The 22,013-nt window shown below is 38.4% G+C and overlaps 1 protein-coding gene across 3 annotated transcripts in view; it reads left to right on the top strand.

Annotated features, from left to right (window-relative positions):
- The window catches only part of TGFBR1 (transforming growth factor beta receptor 1), a 34,843-nt gene extending 13,600 nt beyond the window's left edge, over nucleotides 1–21,243 (top strand). For 2 of the 3 annotated variants that reach the window (XM_074830032.1, XM_074830039.1), the window contains exons 4-9: nucleotides 403–633; nucleotides 6,493–6,660; nucleotides 7,359–7,515; nucleotides 13,678–13,802; nucleotides 14,461–14,591; nucleotides 16,839–21,243. In XM_074830032.1, the coding sequence (XP_074686133.1) occupies nucleotides 403–633; nucleotides 6,493–6,660; nucleotides 7,359–7,515; nucleotides 13,678–13,802; nucleotides 14,461–14,591; nucleotides 16,839–16,964 (938 nt within the window). In that variant the 3' untranslated portion in view covers nucleotides 16,965–21,243. Of the gene's footprint in view, nucleotides 1–402; nucleotides 634–6,492; nucleotides 6,661–7,358; nucleotides 7,516–10,245; nucleotides 10,335–13,677; nucleotides 13,803–14,460; nucleotides 14,592–16,838 lie in introns of those variants that run through there. The other variant, XR_012623896.1, reaches the window with a different exon arrangement.
- The last annotated feature ends 770 nt before the right edge of the window (nucleotides 21,244–22,013 follow it).

Here is a 22,013-nt window from a genome sequence, read left to right as displayed (position 1 = left end):
AGTTATAGGCAGATCCTTTTCTAAGAAACAAACAAACAAAACAACCAAAAAAACCCCCTCAAACAAAAATAAAACCACCTCAATCCTGGTCCTGATTGCATCATGGTTTGTTTGGTTTTTCATTAAAGCTATCAAAATCCTAAACTAGAAGGAAGTTTGTGCCTTCTTTTTTACAACTGTAGAGGCAGTTTGTAGCATGATGTTTTGCTGGTCTTTAAGGCTGAAGGTAGCATCTTCCATACACAGTTGTTAGAAGTTCACAACAGGGTATTAAAATCTTAAAAGAGTTTATGTGCATTCTAATAGAAATATCTTAATAGAATATGGATCTTATATTTAGTACTTATCATAAGTACTCGTTTTGTTAGAGTGATGTTTAAGGTTAATGTTAAATCTTTTTAGGTTTACCTTTACTTGTGCAAAGAACAATTGCAAGAACCATAGTACTTCAAGAAAGCATTGGTAAGGGCCGCTTTGGAGAAGTCTGGCGAGGGAAGTGGAGAGGAGAAGAAGTTGCTGTGAAGATATTCTCTTCAAGAGAGGAACGCTCATGGTTTCGCGAAGCAGAAATTTATCAAACAGTTATGCTACGGCATGAAAACATTCTTGGATTTATAGCTGCAGACAACAAAGGTTAGTGATACTATGAATTCATTTTGCTGATTGTGTACCTGGTCAGAATAGATGGTAAATGGAGGGGAAAATAAAGTTGTGAGGATCCAATTAAGAGTAGCAAAAAAAAAATTCTGTTACTAAAGAATTTCAGGGTTGGGTAGTCTTTTCATAGGTTTAATGAAGTACATTTTCCTTTTTCTGGAAAACATGCTGGGTTTAAATCTTAAAAAAACAAACAAAAAAAAAGCATGTTTAATGAGGTGTAATTTCTACAAGCAAGTTAAAACACTGGCTAAGTTTGGTATCAAAAAGGGGATGCCTCATCCTGTCAGCCCACACATCTGCTGAATATGTGTACTTCCCTAATAGCCTAATAAGATAGATGTGTGGGACCAAAAGAGATCGTGTCTATCCTGTTGTTCTAATATAAAGTATGGGATAGAGGATTCATTTTTATGGCTGAGATATGAGAAGTTATTAATTTAGAACTCAAGTTAGAAAAGAAATTAGAAAAAGGGAATTAGTTTCTTTTTCCTGGTATTAAAACAATTGTACCTCTTTCCTGATCAGCCTTTAAGTGTTCACTAAGAACAACAGTTTAACCATTTTTTCCGCTTGATTTGTCGCGGTTTGTCAGATGAAAGTTTCTTGGGTTTTCCTGCAGTCCAACTTAAGACGTGAAAATTTGGCAAAAACCAACAAAGTTTTTAATTCCTTACATGAAGGGGAACTAAAATGTTGCACGGTTTCATTCAGTTATTTTAATCTGGAATCGCATGTTTCACCACAAATGGCCTTTGACTTTTTTTGCGAAGAAAGCATTAACATAAAACTCTGTCACTTTAGGGGAGGAGTCAAGAATCCACACATATCCTGGATTCTTAAAGGGCTCTCAGTTTTGTGGGAAATTCCTAAATGGTTTTAGTGTAATTGAAGTATACATGTAAATAGAGCTCTCTTTAATTACCACTAGATTAATTTCAAGTTTCTATATCTATATAAATCTGTGGAACTGGAACAGAACCCAGGAGGTTGTGCACTTCACTTTCCCAGGAAAGGGTTAGCTATCACTAACTTGCTCCTAGTAGATGTTTGTGCAACTTGTTAACCTCCAAGAGTTTTCAGATGTACAGCATACCGGGCAACTTTTTCCTGCAGCTTATTATGCTTACCATTAGAAACTGTCTTACTTTTATGCCTAAAGTTGTATTGGATATTAATAGGACCTGCGAGAGCTTGAGTTTGTTCTAATGGACCTCGTGGAGTATCTGGAGTCTGGGACTAAAATTAGGTCAGTTGCATTAAAGACAAAAATGAAAATCCATCTCTGCAGAAGCTTTGAGAAGCATAAAGGATATATTGCAGTGCCTTAGCTACAACCTTTAACAAAATCTATCCTATCCATGGTTAAGCATACCAGTCTCCCATTTTGCCCCAAACCTATAGATAGTTTGTCCCAAAAATACACTTGATGACTGTGCAGAGGAGGTGTGAAGAAGGTTTTCTAAACAAGTGGGTTCCTAAAATAATTTCCTGATTGCTGGCTCGGATTCCAAATGCAATAGGATGAAATTTCATTTGATTTGGTCACCTTCAGGTTCCTTGTAATGTAATATAATATAATACGATGTAAAATTGTTCCTGGTTTCTAGTCTTAGTATGCTGTACGCTAAAAGAAAAAATCCTTAGTTAATAGATCATGCCATTATTTGAGACTCTAAGGCTTTAGGACAAGGTTCTTCTGTATTCTTGAGAACTGATTGGTTATTGGTTTACAAAAAATGGATAAAGATGTGTTTTGCAAATGCTGCTATTCTTGACTATTTTCTAATAGTATTGCTGTCTGAGCAGATGTGGAAAGCTGGATTATTATATTTTTAACCCACCAATTCAGAATTCTCAGTATAACCCTCTGCATTCTCTCAGTGAGAGAATCATTCTCTCTCTAGGTTAAGCAGTCGAAAGTCCTGTGTATTGAAAGAGGTTAATACTTCAAGGCTTGTTTAGAATACTTCAGGCCACCTGTAGCCCATTAAATGGGAGAACATAGAGGGACCATTATGGAGATAGTTCTGGTTTAGCAGGTGTGCTATCATGGTACTCAGAAAGAAGCAAGTGTATCACAATGTAGCTTTAGAGACCGATGGCCCATTAACAGTCTTTCATTGTAGATGCTGGTGCTAACTGATAGATGCTTATTAGGTGCCAGGTGCAAGATGAAGTTTTACTAGTTCACAGCAATAATAGCTGTGAAGGATTTGTCCATTTCTCCATAGGGCAGACTATTGAATGCATTCGGGAGTTACTGCAGTTTAGCTGGAATGCACAAAGTCCTTAGACTAAGAATCTGTGTGTCTGAGACCTTGCAAAGGTGACTGCAGAGGTAGAGCAGTACAAGGAATTACTTGTGCCATCCCAGTTCAGTGCTTGCTGAAAGCTTCAGTGATCTATGGAGAAGAATTCTCAGCAGAGGGTTCTCATGTATCCATCATGAATGCTGAGGACATATCTCTTGACATGTAGTTTGTGGTATAAACGTGGGCCATGCTGCACTTCTCACTGCTAGTAAAGGCATTAATTGGGTCTCTCCTCTTAATGCAGCTGCATATTTTTCACAGTTGCTGGGGTACATCTGGCTGGCCATTGTGGCTGTAAAATTGGGGGGTTGCCTTCAGGTAGAAGAGTGCATGTATAGGTTAGAAAGTGTTTACAAACGGATATAGATCAGTTAAGCTCAGGTAGCGGAGTCATAAAGCTTGTAACTAAACTGTCTTCACTCCTTGTTCTACTATACTGTTTAGACATTCCACATGCCTGAATGGCACATTCTCCTCCTCCTCCTCCTCTACTTCCCACAGCTGTATGGTGTTCAGAAGCCTACAGGAGCTGGTCCAATCTGTTTGCTTTCCCCGTCCCAAAATGTACTGGGAAATAGGTGGTGCTGTTAAGCCAGTTTAAGGGCTGAGAGGCGATGAGTGATTTTTTTAACTGCACTTGTATTCTGTCTGGCTAGCATGTTTGTGTTCAGGGTAGCTCTTTGCTCAGCCAGGAGTATATGCTAACTTACAAATACTGCTAGGTCAGGGAAATTACTTTCTGGGCTATGTGTTGCCTTGTTTTGAACTACCTAAACAGATAGTTTAGGTTTTGAGTGCTTTTTTGTTTTGTTCTTTTTAACCTAAATACTTAAAAGTGTATCGGGAACTACTTATCTGCACTACTCTACTAGCAGAAGAGTGGTGGCAGCAACCTTCATTTACAGTACTAAAGGTTTCCCTGGATTAGCTGTCTGTAACCATAATTGTCTGTAGTCATGTTACAAGTAAGGTGTACCGCACACTTTAAGACAACTTCATGCACAAAAATACTTTGCCTCTCCATCCCTTCCCTTAATTGAAAACTACACTTCCCTAGGTGAAAGTTTTCTTCAGTCAGACTACCTTACATGGTAAGTAGATCCCCAAGAAGGATAGGCAATGAGTGACAGAGAAACGAGCAGAATTCCTTCCTCTTGAGAAAAGTAATGTTTGAGCAGTTTGATTTTTTTCGAAGCTCTGGCTTTAGCCTGAGAAGAAGGAATTTGACTGGAAGATCTTGCTAATCTACACAGCTTAAGTGCTTTTCATCAATTTAATCAGATGACTATCTCAATGTGATAGAGGCAAGCTGTTCCACTAACAAAATATCAGTCCTCTTCCAACCACAGACAAAAGCATTTCCCCTGACATCTCCCTGAATATCTAATTTCTAAGAGTTTTCTAGTTACAGATCCTATCTGTATCTGATCTTTTCACTGGTTTTTCTTCTTTTCTTCTGTTTTTTGTTATATTATCTGGATGCCAAAAAAGGCTAATGTATCCTACTCTCTGCTTTGAAACACTGTACTACATGGCATGAGAGAGCACATGCAATTAGGCAGTTTCTGTAACATCTTTTAAACATTCAACTTGGAACATAAGTCTGCGGTTCAAAACTCTTGTACCAAGCAATACTGTCTACACGTTAAAACCTACTGTTTGGTTTAAAAACATGCACGTGCCAAGTGCAAATTTTGTTTGCTATTACCAATGTGAAAAAAACATTTTTCACTTCAGTGAATTCAGCAAATTCAATTTTAATTGAAGCTTGATTACATATTTGATAAAGCAATTGTTATAAATTCCTTTCTTCAAGAGGCGGCTTGTCCGAGATGGATGTTGCTTGGACTTCACTAATGTTTTTCTCAAACTGTAATCGGTCTTCTAACAGCAAATCTGAAATCTGCTTTACTCAGAATTTCAAATTTTGTTAAAACTGCAAAAGAAAAACCTTCTACTTCTGAGTGATTTTTTTGATGGCCTAAAATACTTTCAGGTTTCTTGCAAATAGATGAAATAACGGTAATTAATTTCTTAAATAGGTTTCCAAGAGCATACATAAATTTTTGTAACATTCTTGAACATTCTGAAATTGCTTGAGATTCTTGATCATGGTGTGTATGTGAACTACATTAGGTTTCCTTGTCATGGAAGACTGTGCTACTGTATGTAATTACTACTGAGTGTAATTACTTTTTCTTACCTGATAATGCAAATCCTGTGATTGAAAGCTTCATTGCAGATGCTGTTTACTGTGCAGCCAAAAATATTCAGGGTCAGGTTAATTATTACTTGGTAATAATTAACTGTCAACAGTATTAAAAGGCTTAAGTTCATCAGAAAATGTTCTGCTCAGATCGCTAAATGAACGTGTAGCTTGTCAAAGATAGCAAGGTAAAGAAAATGTAGTAGGTCCCATTTAATGGCTGGACACACTTATTGCTGCATTTCAGCTTGTCTGTAATTAATATTATTCTTGTAAGCTTGGATGTAGCACTGTCCCTTCTTAAAATCTGGTTGGAGGGCCGCAAATAGTGACATACAATAGGAAAGAATCATGGCTACTTTCAGGATGGATAGTAAGCCCAGCTTTGTATTTTCTCCTTTGGAAGAAAAGTAAAAACAGAGTGAATAATACTTGCAGGTAATAAGGTAAAATTGAAGTAGAAGGGTCTGTAATCAGCAGTGTATTCTCAGGTGGGCACCTAGAGTTAAGAGGGGAAAAACTTTATGCAAAGACACTATAATCTGTATTCAAAGTAATGATAATTCTTCAGAAACTTTGTGACATCTTTAAAAGATCTGTTTAGACACAATAGGTGTGGTAGACTACTTAAAATTAGATTACTAATTTTCTCATAATCAGTGTTTTTCATTCTCTTTACCCTTGTGCCTCCTGGAAACCTCAATTTTGGCCGCAACTTAGAGGTCACCAAGGTGGGATTTGACTTTGGTTTTGAAGTATTGTGTCTGATTGCTGCTTGCAAGGTTCTACTCCAGGAGGAAAAATCCACCAGCTGCTGGTAACTGTGGAAATTGCTCCCAGACTGAGGCTGGATAGGTTGTGGGAAGACTGAAGGAGTTATGGGGCAAAGCTTGAAAGACTTTTTATGGGTAGTGTGGACAATATTGTACTAGACCAATAGTGACAGTATTAGTTTTGTATCGTGCATTCAGCACTGTTACCCCCAAGCAGAGAAGTTAGGGAAAGACAGGACCTGGTAATACCCTGAATAGTTCACCTCAGAATGATAGTGACATCAGCTTTCTATGGTTTGTCTTGTAGTTTAAATAAAAGAATACTCACTAAGCTGTTCAGAAAGTCTTGCATGGTACTCCCAGTCCTTAGAGGCATTTAAATGTTACAGGGAGAGAGGTAAAGACTTAAGAGTTTAATTGGCTGAAGTTACTTGTAAAACATGATTTGTACTTCATAAGCATTATATGAAAGTGGCATATATGATTTGCTTGTCTTTTGTGTGTGTGTATGTGTGGTATTGATGCCAGTGTTATTTTGCAGACAATGGTACATGGACTCAGCTGTGGTTGGTGTCAGACTATCACGAGCATGGATCACTTTTTGATTACCTGAACAGGTACACAGTAACAGTGGAAGGAATGATAAAATTAGCTTTGTCCACTGCCAGTGGTCTTGCTCATCTTCACATGGAAATTGTTGGCACGCAAGGTAATCTTACAATTTTTCAGCCTGTTATGTGGATAATACTGGATTATTTTAAAATTATACATACATAGCCTCTTCTACTATAATTCTCTTTTTAGTTAGAATATTCAACCTTTTCAGGGTGGAGTTGCTTTGCACACAGCTACGTAACTTAAGTGATGAGAAAGCAGCTGAACTCAGCACAGATAACCAAGTTAATCCCTTGTGGAGCTGAGTGAATTGAAAAATGTCTATTTGGGACCTTTGGCAATTTCTGGACTAATAGAGCTTCTTAATTTAGAAGGTTTTTTACTTTTCGTTCCTATGGTATATCCAGGTCTTGTAATGCAACATTCCTTCCTACAAAACACTTATTAAAAGGCACTAAGTAATGGTGCCTGTAGTATCCTTTTATCTTTGATGTGAGACAGCACCATGGGTCTGTTTCCAGAGATACTAGAAATTTTTTTGTGGCAAGTAGTAGGTCTACACAATAAATACTTGTAGGAACAGGGAAAGGAGCAGTAGCGTGCAGTAGACATTTAAGGCACTTTTCTGGACAGCCAGTTCACAATGAATGATTTCAGGAGTTACCTTGATGCCCATAAAACAGCAGAACTGGAAGGAATTCTGTATCTTCAAATAAAATCTGCGCCATGCTCAGAATAACAGCAATTATCTTTTTTACAGATGTGTTATTTCTATTTTTTTTCCCCTTACAGGCAAACCAGCGATTGCCCACAGAGACTTGAAATCAAAAAATATATTGGTAAAAAAGAATGGAACATGCTGCATTGCAGACCTAGGATTGGCAGTTAGGCACGATTCAGCTACCGACACAATTGATATTGCCCCAAACCACAGAGTGGGAACAAAAAGGTAAAATCATTAACATCATGTATCAGGCAACTTTTCATAATAAAATACTTTGTTTTTTCTTGTCCCATACTGAAGATATTTGTGGATGCAAACACAAGCAGCAGGAAAACATAAATAATGGCAGGTAGAATTTGTAGGCACTTCCTTGCCAGCTGGTAGTTTAGGTAGACAGTAGGTGCTTAAAAAGCATGTTGAATCTTGGCATCTATTACTAGCATGTGTAAAATACAAAAAACTTGAAAGATACTGTAGGGTCCAAGTATATATTAAAACAATTGAGAGACTTCATGAATGACAGTTTTAGAAACTTCACTGCTGTTTCTTTTTTTTTTTTTTTTTTTTTTTTTTGCCTTGTGTTGCATGGAAATGTTGCTTGAAGCCCCATCTGGAGTGTAAGACAGGATATTGACAGTGCAAGTAAAAAGCTGGATTTTTTTCAGTGTAAAGCCTATGTGGTAGAACATACAAGGTGCAGAGTCTTGGATGTGGGCTTTCATGAGATCATGTTTTTGAAAAAAATACGAGAACTTAAAACAGCAGTTATCTTTGTCATCTAACGCATAAATAGAATTGTCCAATGGATGAGTTGGTATACTCCCTTTCTTTTAAAGGCCTACTTCTGCATTTGGAAATACGGGTTTTCTTGTCCCCAGAAGAACTCAGAGCTGTTTACCTCCATCAACGCAAGTGCAGTTAAAATTACTGGCTGTAATTTATCATTGGTGAACCTTCAGACAATAACAACTGAAGGCTGTTCTGAAGAGATGACTAATTTCCTTTAGTAATCTGTGCAGCTATACAGCATACAGAGATAGCAGCACTAACAGTGAACTACAGCACCAGAGTTGTGTGATGTGGGCATCTTTTTGTCCTTTTAATGCATATAGGTTCAGTGGTATGTCAAACTGAAGTTTGTATGCCTGCCATGGGGAAATGTGTGGAAGCACAGTGGCTCAGAGCCGTACTTAGCATAAGCTCTAGCAGTGTTGGAGAAAATTCAGTGTTAATGTTGCCCAATGTCCAATCCATACATAAAATATTTATTTTTTTAATATATCTCTTTAGTGAGTGATACTGGGGGGCCGGTGGGGCAAGGGATGTGATTGGGGTTTTACAATGAACTAGGATGCCCCTTTAGCTGTGGCTTTTTGGAAGAAAAAAAATTTTTTTTTTAAGGCTAAGTGAACAAAAGTTTTTAGAACATGTACTGAAAATTTATTTTACTGAGACTTATATTGCTGAAATTACTTTGTTCTAAAGCTCTGCTCTAGTAGTCCTTTGCGAACTTTAAAAATACAAGTGGTCAGAGATTTATTTTCTGAACTGCTACTAGATTACAAAGTACTAGGCATTATTCCTTCTCAAAGTCTCCAGTAATCCATTAGTAGTAAAACAGCACACTGCTTTGGAATTTGTCATTACAAATTTAGCTGTGTGCAGGGTGCGTACCATGTGTAACTTAGTATCTTCTGCTACAGCTATGTGCAGAGAAAAATTATGTGCAAATGACTTTCTTTAGTCTAGTCTTTAGAAAAAGCATCCTTTCAGCTGAGTCTGTGGATCCCACTTACAAGTTCTCTTCTTGCATAGGCACTATTAAATTGCTTGTTCATCTGCCTTATGCTTCTTCACAAGGGCAAAGCTGTAATAACTCTTGCTTGCTGCAGTGGGTAGCAGCAGGAGTAAGTCTGTTTCCCACTTTAAAGATGTTAGTCACTTCTACTTTTCTGAAAATTGTTCATTCTCACAAAAGGCTTGATCCCCTTTTTTTCCATCTTGTGCCTTCTTAGGTAGGGAACTCTGTCCCTCTGAACTTTATTATGAAAAATGCAAGTTAAGGGAGATTTGACTAAGTTTATATTTTTCTAATGATTGTCTGTTGTAAAAATGTATGGTCTTGGGAGCAAGCAAGACTCACTCTTGGATGAGTGATCTAGGTGCTGAGTCAGACTGGTGATCCTTCTCTCTGATTGAATGAATCTTTATTTCTTTTCTGTTCAGAGGCTTAGCTTTACCAGAGGGTGTGAACTATGTGTTTTCACAGCTCAGCCTGCAGCATAAAACAGTGAGCTTTAAACTGAGAAAGAAATAGAATCCAATCCCCTCTCACTCCCTGAGGCAAGTTAAAAAAAAAAAAGACTCATTCTCTTTATTTCTTTGCGAAGTGTGGCCCAACTCTTATTCTTAGTAGTTGAAATAGTCTGTAAAAGAAGTTTGGCTGAAAATGAGTGCTTTTCTTCAGTTTACCTAAACCAAATATGAGCAGAATTCTAGCTATGCTTGTGGAGAACAGGCTTGGTGAAGGGAGCTGTCACACTCAACATGTTGTGTATGGGTCCTGTTTGATGACACTAAGTTCCCTACATGTTGTACAAGAAATTTAGGCAACTAATGCAGAGCTTTTGGACTAAAAGTGGTAGGGGGAAGAGGTCAGTGGGCACCCAAAGTTTGGCGAGGCCATGCTCCACATAATTTGTAAACTTCTTTGTAGGCTTATCCTTTCATTCTTGGAGGGTGCTGAGCTGCAGACCTTGTTCAGAAGGTCAAAGTAGCCTATGTAGACTAGTTCTCTCCAGAATCTAAAATACTGTTTCTGACAAGTAATGCATTTCCAATATATAAGCTGACAAGGAGATGCATGTTTCTCTCCCTTTTTTCTGATAGCCGTTTAACGGCTAATCTGCTAACCACACTAGATGACCTACTTGCCTTTCGCCTCTCTTGTTCCAGCAATAATCTCTCAGAATTTTTGAGCAGTCAGTCACCATTCTGTGTTATGGAAGCCAAAGCCAATCTAAATGCATTGATGGAGGATCATGGTAAGAGGTCAATTTGCCAATAAATTCAATGGAAATCACCTTTTGGGGGTGGGATGGGTTTTTCTTTTGAGGGTATGAATTCAGCTTCACTGCCACATTCAAGCCTCTTATGGTCTTTCCTGTTAAAACCCTTGTCCTTAGGATAATTCACAGAAACTGAGACAATCTCCTTTACTACTTGTGTAAGTGATTCTGGCTGACGGTCTTTACAACATGGTTAGGGTGTTTGGTTTGGTGTTTTTCCAGCTCCATCACTCTTCTCATCCCCATGTGATCTTAAGATAGATCAAATACTCTTCTAGACCCAAAGCTGATCACTATACTGTCAAGTACATAAAGTATTGTAAGAAGATTATCCAATAATGCAAAATCCTTGGAGACCATTAAAACACCTGCCACAATCTTATGTTCTTGATTAAAAAGGTTTTGATACAGTTGGCCCAGAATAATTTGAGCCTTGTCCATATCAAAGATTGTGACATATGTAAACTTAAGACTCTGCTTCCATTCAATAAATACTGTCAAAGTAAACCTTACATTACTGTTTAGACAGTTGTCCTCTGCTTGTGCTGTGTTTATCACTTGTGGGGAATTTATATGCCTGTACACTGCTTAGAAGAACTCTCATGTCAGCAACCCTCGTTAAAGTTCTGGACTACTGGCTGCATCTTTGCTCTTCTGTTGATAGCCCTTGCTTCCTTGTATTTATATCATTTATATAAGACACAGTAGTGCTGAGGGAGTTCTGAAAGGTCTGATAGTCCTGAAATTTATTTTAAGTAGTGTGTCTTGTATTCTGCCTACCATCCCTGCTACTAGGAAAAGAAAATCCTAGTATTATGTTGATTAAATGAAATTGTGCATAAGCTTCTGTGGCTGTTCCAGAGGTTGAGCTATTGTCTGACACTGTATTCCACTCCAGTAATCTATGCATGTTGCTTTTTTAAGAATTAACTGTACTCTCCAAAGCCCTGGTGTCATTGTTTGCCTGCTTCATTAATATGTCAGCTTGAGATTGACAGGGCAGTGATTGTGGAGAAACACACTAAACTCTGCTAAACATTACCTATTGGGTTTAGCTACCAGAGCTCTAGCAGATTGAGAGCACTACTAGAACTGATGTTGACTGATGCAGCAAATACCATTCATTCTTTCCAGTAGCCAGCGGGGATGCTGCTGTCAGTAACTCACAATTCAGTCCCCACTGATATTTTGCTTGATGTTCCCACATTAGGCCTGGTCACTAAACAAGGTAACAATCGCTTGGATGCCCTGACCAGTTTTCAGTCCTGGTTTCTCAATTGAAGGTCTGTCACATATTTATTTTTTTGTTGTTGCAGGAAATGTTGATAAAGTAAACTCTTGTTGTGAGCACAGTTGTTAATATGTAACCCAAATAGGATTTACTATTAAAAAAAAAAGCTGGCGTGGTTTATGATGGGACTTACAGATGGTATGATGAAGAATCAGTTAACTGTAGTGGTAGGCAGCCTTTGTTCCCAAGGAATGCTTAACAGTGATGGTTTTTTTTTTAATCAGCCCTTCACGTCTGTTCCCTCTCTAGTCTTGCTAGGGGATGTTATAAGTGGTGCTCTATCTTGGCTGATTCCAGGAGCAGGGTTTCCTCTTTCCTCCTGCCTGGCTGCTGGAGCCCAGCCTGGGGTGTCCAAAGGGCTGAGGCTTTGTCCAGGCCAGGCCCATGGATGTGACTGCTGCTTTCTTACTTGGGATTTAACTGGTAGTGAGGCTGGGCATAGACAGACACATACAATACTGACAGGGCTGATTACACAGATTGCTATACACCATGTGCTGTCTTCAACACCCACATAAAACACTGTCAGAACTTGTATGAAATATAAGTATAGACAGCCAAGTCTCCTTCCTTCTCTTCAGCTAATCAGAATTGAACTTCATTAGTGAAAACACACACTCCCTTCTGTAGTTTCTCAAGCCCATGCATGTTTATGAATCCCTCAACTATTAGTACAACCCTTGCTGTGTGTAATGCCCTCTTCTGTGCTCCATAGGTCTCCTACTCACCAGGTGGGCTGGGTTAATGCACAGTAGCAAACAGATGCATATACTTGTATGCACACCTACATGAATGGATTCCCTCAAAGACCAGCCCTCTCCCTGTCAAAAGTCACTACCTGGGCCACCTATTTGCTGGCTGGACCAGCTTGAAGTTTGCTAGTGCATTACACCCATGCACACCTGCCATGCATACCAGGTTTGAGGGAAATACAAATCTGGCCCACCCCAGCAGTTGGCACCCAGGCATGTAGACCTTATGACCTGTGATTCCCACTCCAGTTGCTGGTGCTGAGAAGCCCTTACTCTGCTTCTTTCATCCCAGTTCTCCCCTGTAGCTGGTACCTGTAAGCATGTGACTGAAGCCTGTGATTCATGATCCAGCTTCAGTGGCTGCAGCAGAGACCCTTATTTGCTGCAGTTGCTGGCACTAGGGATGTCTTCACCCACTGTCTGACTGCAGTTGCTGGTCCAGCTACTGGTCCTCCCACAGTAGCTACAGATAATGTGCTTCTAAGACCTGTGCACCTGTGCTCCTAGGATCAGCAGTTCCCCTTCTAGCTGCTGATGCTAACACCCTGCTTCCCTCCAGTTGCTGGCACCCCAGGCCAAAGGGCAACTGCATCCCTTGTTTGCCTCCAGTTGCTGGTGTGTAGTCATCAGAGCACATATGCACATGTGATTGAGAGCGAGATTGCATAGAAAGATAGTTAGGATTTAGTAAAAAGATGGGATACACTGCAGTGAGCAGGTGCAGGGCTTGGACAGGCAAGCACAGTGACTGGCAACTGTTTGTGCAACGGGCCTCCTTGATATCCTTTTCTATACTGCCCTGCTTTTGTTCCTCCCAGTTACTCTTCTCCTAAACATTCCTTGATAAACAAGGCCTCCCTTGAATATCCACAAGCATCATGTTCTTCTTGTTTCCCACTTGTTAGCAGTTACAACATCCAGACTGGCCCTCTAAAGCTGTGCCTGGAATTTCTTAATGCCCACCAATTAGCAACTGGAGACTTTTGGTCTTTGTCATTGTCTCTGTTATCCCATGTCTATCAGGTTTATGGTTCTATTTGTTTATGGTTTCACATTTTACTTATTCCCCCTACTCCTTTGCTTGTTCCTCTCAGTTTACTTATTATCCCCTTTTCACTGAAAGGTCTTTGATTGGAGAACCTTAATGAAGCAGATTTTCCTTTGTCTCCTTTTGCACATAAATATTTAAATTTGGTTTTGAACTGATCAGTAGCACTGAACTTCCTCTACAGTATTTATGAAATTAAATTTCTTCTTTTTTTTTTATTGCAAATAGGTACATGGCACCTGAAGTTCTAGATGATTCCATAAATATGAAACATTTTGAGTCATTCAAACGAGCAGACATCTATGCAATGGGATTAGTGTTTTGGGAAATAGCTCGGCGATGTTCAATCGGTGGTATGTAGCAATCTTTACAAAATTGGACATACTAAGGAATTATAAGTAACTTACAGAACCTGAATAAGCTTGAGTAAACAGTTTGCTCAAAAGTGGTGCAAGGAAATAGCCAGTATGTCTCAGATTTTCTAACTGTTAGTCCTGTAAATGATGACTGGTTTATTCAACCTCTTTGTAAATTGATGAACCATAAGATAGGAAATACCCTTGTTTGTATTCATTTTTTTTTTCTAAAACCTTTACATAAGAGGGAGGAAAGGCTGAAGTTAAATGTCCTTGAGAGCAAAGGGTCAACACCACAAGTAAGGGCTAGCTATAATGTGTTCAAATAATGTCCATACCTTACTTAAAATAAAACATGCTATTATAAATCATATGCTTCCAAACATTTAGTATAGCATACAAAAGATTTCACATAGCTTCAATCTTTTCCAAATATATAAATTTCAAAATTAAAAATTTTTCAAAGCTAATGTAAACACTCCTAAGGTATGGTTAATGATACTTTTTTTTTTAATATATTTGTCAGTCATTGTAATGTAATTTTTAAAAATGGAAACCAAAAAAGAAAATGGTAGGGTACTGATAAGGAACGTGGTAAAAAGTGAATATGTAATTTAGTGTTAGCTAAAATAAAGCTATTTTCAACCTATTACAGGAATCCACGAAGATTACCAGTTGCCATACTATGACCTCGTTCCTTCAGATCCTTCTGTTGAAGAAATGAGGAAAGTTGTGTGCGAGCAGAAGTTAAGGCCCAATATTCCAAACAGATGGCAGAGCTGTGAGGTATTAACTAACCTTGCTAAACCTGCTTTATTGGACACTAGAGCTTTTATTGATTTCAGTAGCTTAAAAATTGTGCTTGTTGTTGAAGGGAGAAGGGTGATTCTTGGAGAACTGAATTTCATTCTGATCATTGTGGCTTTATCAAGTGTCATTGATCCTTGGTTATACATTAATATTTAATGTAATTTCACGAAAATTAATAGCTAACTCTACATGGAGGATTCTAGGATCCCTTCCTGTGAAGCATGGGTGATGCTAATGTAAACTAAAGCTAGTCTGAATTATACAGGAAGCATTGTGGCACATAAATTGTGCAACTGGGGGTTGTACTGCGTCTGACTGGGATTGAGTTAACGTTCTTCATGGTAGCCTGTATGGGGCTGTGTTTTGGATTTGTGACCAAAACAGTTTGATAGCACACTGATGTTTTAGCTATTGCTGAACAATGCATACACAGCTTCAAGGCTTTCTCCATTTCTCACTCAGCCCAAGTAGGCTGGGGGTGGACAAGAGGCTGAGAGAGAACTGGAACAGCTGACCCAAACTGATTAGAGGGATATGCCTTACTGTGCAGTGTCATGCTCAGTGATCAGACTGGGGGAGGGGGCAGTTGTCCTAGGGGTTGCTCTTGCTCAGGGCCTGGCTGGACATTGGTCAGATGGTGGTAGGCAATTGTTTTTGTATCACTTGTTTTTCTTTGTTTTGGATTGATTTTCCCCCTTTGCCTATTAAACTGTCTATCTCAATCCACAAGTTTTCTCACTTTTGCCTTCCTGATTCTCCCCTCCATCCCACTGCAAGGGAGTGAGCCAGGTGGCTGTGTGGGGCTGAGCTGCCTACTGGGGTTAACCCACAACAAGGGTAGTAAAGACCCATGAGCTAATCAGGTCTGTGCAGTTGGTTTGTAACTAGGCTGGTTATCTCTTCTGAGAAGTGGGCTTGCTACTTTCAGCTCAGTACTCTGCCAGCACTGCTGCGCTGCTTGTGGGACACAAATGGTATCTTTAGTAGTGCTGGGCTGCCTTGTGTGAATGCTCACTTGGAACTAAAGCACTCGGGGGTCTTTGGCCTATCATTACGTAGCAAAGGAATATCCTGCACACTGGCCAAAATAGTAAATGCCTTTAGGAATTTTCATCCAAAACTCTGGTGGCCTTGGTACTTCACGTATCTCAGAATTTGTACTGTGTGCACTTACTGAAAGATGAACACAGTTACTAGGAAGCTGAGACTCTAGCGAGCCAAAGACTTAGAACTGAAGTGTGCATGTAGCAACCACTGCTGCCCGTGCCTCTCTTCTGGGCTGAGTTTCTGATGCTGGTAGTCACTGCACGGGCCATAGTGTGCACAGCAGCAGGCTCTTGCCTTTCCAGCCAACTTTGTTCATATTGCTTGCTCTAGGAACCCAGCTAGGACTAGAACCAATGCTTTCTGATTCACAGTTTAGGAGAATAGCTGCAGTAGGCTACAGTAGGAGTAGGAGATTGATAAGATACGATGTACTTTAGATGGAAAAGGGAACTGGGTTGTGGCACATGTGAAATGAATACATGGGTGAAGGCCTGAGATAAGAGACTGGGCAAGAGAATGCAGGCAGGAGAGGAAGGCCATGATACGTACCGACAGATTGTAGTCATTTTTTAAATGCTGCCATTCCAATCCTGCAAACTTACTTAGAAGCTCAATGTAATACAGTTTTGAGTGTAAAATCTTGGATTATAGAGCTATTACTTTACTTCATCTTCAATTTTTAGGTTATTTGCATTGTTACTTGTGTGGTAGCATTCACAGATTTCAAAGAATGGCTGTTTGAAGGATAAAAAGACTCCAAACATTTTCAGAGTCATTACAGAGCTTCAGTTTGAGTAAGACAGCTGATAAACTTTTGAATTGCTGTACATTGAACTAACTCCTTAACTGGAGGTACAATAAAACTGAGTGTATTTTTGTCTAATATGAAAATTCAGAAAACAGTTACAGACAACCTACTAATTTTTCATTAAAATATTATTGTGGGGGCTGAAATTCAACTGAAAAACTCTTGTTCTGCTCTACAGTATTTTAAAGAATTTTATTTGTCTGTAAATAAAGTAAGAATTTGAGGGTTTTTTATACAACACACTCTTCCATGCAGCTGTAGTACTAGTAATAGACTTAAGAAATGCATGAAGAGGCTAAGGCAGAAGAGAGGTTGCATAGGCTACACTGAGACAGCAGTACATATAATTACTTGTTTTTCCTTTGCAGGCATTACGAGTAATGGCAAAAATTATGCGGGAATGCTGGTATGCCAACGGAGCTGCTAGGCTAACAGCTTTGCGCATTAAGAAAACATTATCGCAACTTAGTCAACAGGAGGGGATAAAGATGTGATCCTGGATTTGCTACCGAAGAATACTGTAAAAATCCGTATCTGCACCAGAGTGGCGTGTTAAGAAGGTTAATTGTTCTACCTCATTGGGGGAACAGAAGGATATTGCTGCCTTTTAGTACTTCATAGGAACGTCACTTATTAGGATTTTTGTGGACGTGCTAAACAGTTGTGTTGGGTCCTTTCTGTGCACTATGAACCTCTTTCCCAGGTTACTTACAAAACATTGTGTAGTCTAGTTTTATTTTTATTAACCTCTAATTTTTTTGGAAAGTTGATAGCTGGTCTTAATTTCTAGTTAACTGTGCTGAAAGTAGGAGGTCACTTTAAAGTGTGGAACTGGTTCACTATGTTCTAGAGTGCATTGATGCCTCTTTAAGCAACTTTATTCCTGGCTGGTACATTGACTATTCTGAACCACTGTCATGGTTCTTTGATTCAGATTGTGAATGTACTGTTGGAGTATACTTTGCTAGCTATTAAGGTAGTATATCTTTTGGACTCTTACCTTGATTTACAAATTGACCTCATTCGGTTGTGGGAACATAATTTATGCAACTATACTTTATACATGATTACTGGTTTTTTTCCACTTTTTCAGAACATTACATTGCCTTCAAAATAGATTGTATTATACCAGTAAGTGCCGCTTTTGAGTCTTTTAATGCACAATAGTAGGAGCGTACAAAGCCTATGGTACTTTTGGTTTCAAAAACACAAGTTAAAAATCAACTGTTCCTTTGCCTAGCTAAGATCTAATTCACTCGTTTCAGCAAGTGAATACATAATTTGTGGAATACCTTTAATTTTACCAAAATCTGACTCTTTAAACCACTGTAGGAGTTTTAAATAGTGTAAGCTCGTTAATTCACTGTCATAATTTGTAATTGTCAAGTTGTGAGTCATAATTATATATAAGATTTTTTTTATGAAGTGGTACTTCTAAATTGCTTGAAGTACCTGTCTACTTCAGAAAAGTAGCAAGAGGAGTAAGATGTTCTTAAGGGAGATTTTGCTCCATTAAGTCAAATATGAAAAGCATATTTTCTGTGCAGTTCTGCACAGGCTTAAGGCTCAAAGAACAATATTTACAATTATATTAGGATTAAGTGCACCTGTAATTAGGGAGAAGTTATTTGGGCTTTTGTACTAGAAAGTTCAAAGCTGCTTATAAATTTTATGTGCATATATTTTGTGTGTGCCTCACACAGAAAGTGGTGAGCTACAGAAAGTGGTGAGCTGCAGGTCTTTGGATACAAATACCAGAGGATTTCAGCAATCCTCTTCATAGTTACAAGAACAAAGCTTATGGTGGCTTGTGTTGTCATAAGAACACAGGAGATTACGCATGGCTTTAGTCAAGATTTGCCTGAGATTTTAAGGATATCACAAGACTTTTGTAAACTTGTTTAGAAATTGAATTGCTGCCTGCCCAAATGTACACCTTCTGCAGGGGATTGGGGGAATTAATATGGAAAATTCTCTTTAAAAAACTGCTGTTACCAGGATATGTTTTTTTAATTGCAGTTTTAGGAAGAGTCTGGTTGACCTTTGGTTTCGTTAATGCCCAAAATACTCAGTAGTATTTCAGTATGTAAATGTGCCTGGTAATTAATATGCCACCTAACCTCCTGCTCTCCACAGCACATCAGTATCCATCCTATCATGCAACACGCACGGCAGCCTTAACTCTGCTTCCTTTTCATTCTTCAGCATACAGTCCACTGAGTTTTTCACAGAGCTAGTAGCAGTGACAGGGTGGTTGCTAACAGAAGCATAGTGAGATTGTGTTCTGTGGTCTGTGATATATGGTAGCTAAAGCACTAAGATGGATGGGTCCTAATAAGAAAAGGCTATATAGGTGATACAAGCCAAGATAAGACTTAGCATTTTGCTAACTCTTGTGTATTTCCAAATTCTTAGTGCTTGCTTGGAGATAGGTTTAAATGGTGTGGGAATTACAAACAAACCTTCAGATGTTGAACTGCAGATAATTATTCAGCCACCTTTATGGACGAGTTTACTCACACTGGAAGATGGCATCCAGGAGAAGAGCTGTCACACTTATGTTTGTTTGGCATTATCTGACCAGTCAGGCTTATGTGCTTTAGGCCTCTATCAATCAAAGCTGGATCAAAACTGACTTCATGTAGGTATTTTAAATAAAGTATTCCTTTGTGCAAAAGGACAGCTGTGCATCACAGAGTTTTTCAGTTATGACTGTTCTAAAAAAGTGATGGAATATAACTAAACTCCCAAATCTATCTCCTTGGCATGCCTGTAACAAGTTCTATGTACCTAGACAAACACTTGAAGAAAACAGTTCAGCATTAAAGTAGAGCTTACTATATCTCCATACTAATTTCAAAGGCTTTCTATTTAAACAATTTGTTAACTGTTAAATTTTGAGTTTTTCATAGGCATAACTGGATCTTTTACCATAGATACAAATGGTATAGTTCATGTTTTAGAATCATCAGGCTACTGGCATGCTTCAGATCTTTATATATAGTAATCTTGATGGTAACATGAGGGAGCTTCCAATATAATTCATCAAATAATTTAATTAGTGGCTTTTTTAACACACCTACAAAACCTTACTACCATAATGTTTAGTTTCCGAAAACATAAGGAGCAGTTCCATTGCTTTTAGAAGAGAATCTACAGCAGCTGAACAGCATCGTGGCATGCCCCTTATTCAGTCAACTGTACAGTAGCTTGTTACATCTGTCTCATCTCAACTAGTCTTCATTCTCCTAAATTGCTACCAGCTATTCTTACATGGTTCTAATTTTTTGCTTTGTAATAGAAGCTTGCAAAAACAAAGCACAGGAAGGATGCTTGATACAGTGTGTGACATTGGGAACATTATTTTGGGACGACCTTATTATTCATATTGGAATGCAGAACAGGAAAATTCTGAATAGAGCTATATGTATCCTCAGTTCTGACACCACAACTTCAAGCTTTGTTCTTCTTTTCCATTATATAAACTGAACACCTTTTACAAAGGCTGTGTCTGTATATATTATGTAACTTTAAATGTTACCTGTGTAAGATCATATCTTATATATATGGACACAGGTACACATAAGTATTTTTTAAATTAAGATTGTAATATCACCAGATCTGCTCTTGGAAATCCAGGGGGACCAAAATATTTTAGCATTCAAAATATTAATTTTGTATCATTTCAAGTATATACCAAAACAGTTTCTGACAAATACTGATGCAAATGTTTATTGTAAATATTGCATACATTATACATTCACTTAAGTTTTGTGGGTTTAATCAATTTGACATTTTAGTAGCATTGAAGCCTCAGTTTGGTTTACAGACTTGTGACCAGGTGGATATGGACATGGAGAATTAGGAGCATTGGAAACAGTCTGATGCTGAAAAGCCTGAAACATTGTTTTTGGAATGCTGGAATTCTTCAGGGACCTTCCAACCTTAAAAGCTGGAATCCTGGGATGTTTCTCAAGCTGACTTTCCAAGTATGACATACTGTCACCCTCCAGTGGTTCCACTTGTAATCCTAAGAAAGACTTTGTATATAGGTAAAGACATTGGGATTGACTGTATGGGGACATGAAGGTGTCAAATGAAATAAGAGGCTGGGTTTTTTTTTTTTTCAGTAATGGTTCTGAGTGTGATTGCCATGAAATTCACCTTTTAGTTAGTTCCTTGTTTATACTGTGCCATTGAAACGATTGCAAGGTGTTAATCATTTTGTGTTTAAAAAAAAAAAAAAAAAAAAAAACAACAAAAACTTCACCATATCAGTTGCTTTAAACTCAAATTACCTCTTGAAAGACCAAGGTACATTTACCTCGTGTATATAATGTTTAATATTTTTCAGAACATTCTCCAGGTTTGCAGTTACATGTTTCTAGAAATATGGGTATTACTAAATTTACAACTTCAGCGGTACTAAATGTATTATCTGGTGCCCCAAAACACTTTAATTTTCTGTATTATATTGTATTAGAAAGTTTGCTGCTTTGTCACTGTAGCACCTGCCCTTACATAGCTGTGTGGATACTGCCTTGTAAATTTTACTTTTTGGATGATTTGAGGATCCTGTACAGATGAGTGTCACTTTTTTAAACCTCACAAAATTGTGCATTTCCTTTACATTTCTGAAAATATGTATTGTATTTGTAGAGTATACATTTCAATGGATTGTAAATAGGACAGTAGAAGAGTGGATGCTTATGTTAAGTGCTAACACTACAGTAGAGAGATTAAAGCAGTGAAAATAAATAACTTTTTTCAAAATGCATGAGTTGTCTTTTAGAGGAAGAAGTTTCAGGTAGGTGTGGGTTTGGATGTGATGTTCTTACCTGGCAAAATGTGGGTTTGCTGTGAATTCCTTTCTTCAGAAGGAGTTTTTGCTGGTACAAAAATGATAAAGGAATTTGCTTAATGCTGAGGCAGTCCATCTCGTGCATGCTACACAGATAATGATAAAGTGCCTGATCTTCCGTGTGTCTTACAACAGTGTTTGAATAAGTACCTTGATGGTGTCTCTGATCTCTTGGACAAAATAACTAATGACAAGGTGTTTTAGATTTTGGCTCAGAAATGACCAGATAGTATTACCAAAAAGCACTTCTTCCAGCAAACTCTTTTCCCCAAAACAGGAAGCCGTAAGGTGTCCGGAGAAAACCAAAAGCTATGTGAAAATGCTGTGTTTCTGCTTAAACTCTTTCCCACTGTGTATGATTATTTGGCTGAGAACATGCCTCTCTCCCATGAGTGGCTAAAGGAAGGCCTCTCCCACCACTGCAAGCAGCCGAAATTCAGTAACATCCTGAGTCCCTCTCATACATCTAGCAGAAGAAATGTATGGTCTGGAAATAGCATAGTAATGTTGCTGTCTACCAAGCTTAGTTTTTCTTAAATAGTCTTCTGTGTTTCATGCTTTGAGGGATTGAACATAACAACTGAAAATCCACGTGCAGCAAACAATTACTACAAGCAACGTTTATGTGAGGATGTTTTAAGATAATTTTAGAGGAGATGCTGAATTCAGGAGGTTTCCATGC

The sequence above is a fragment of the Strix aluco genome, chromosome 1, assembly GCF_031877795.1.
Source record: "Strix aluco isolate bStrAlu1 chromosome 1, bStrAlu1.hap1, whole genome shotgun sequence".
NCBI lineage: Eukaryota > Metazoa > Chordata > Aves > Strigiformes > Strigidae > Strix > Strix aluco.
The sequence above is the reverse complement of the archived record's forward strand: the minus strand, read 5'-3'. Positions and strand labels throughout refer to the sequence as shown.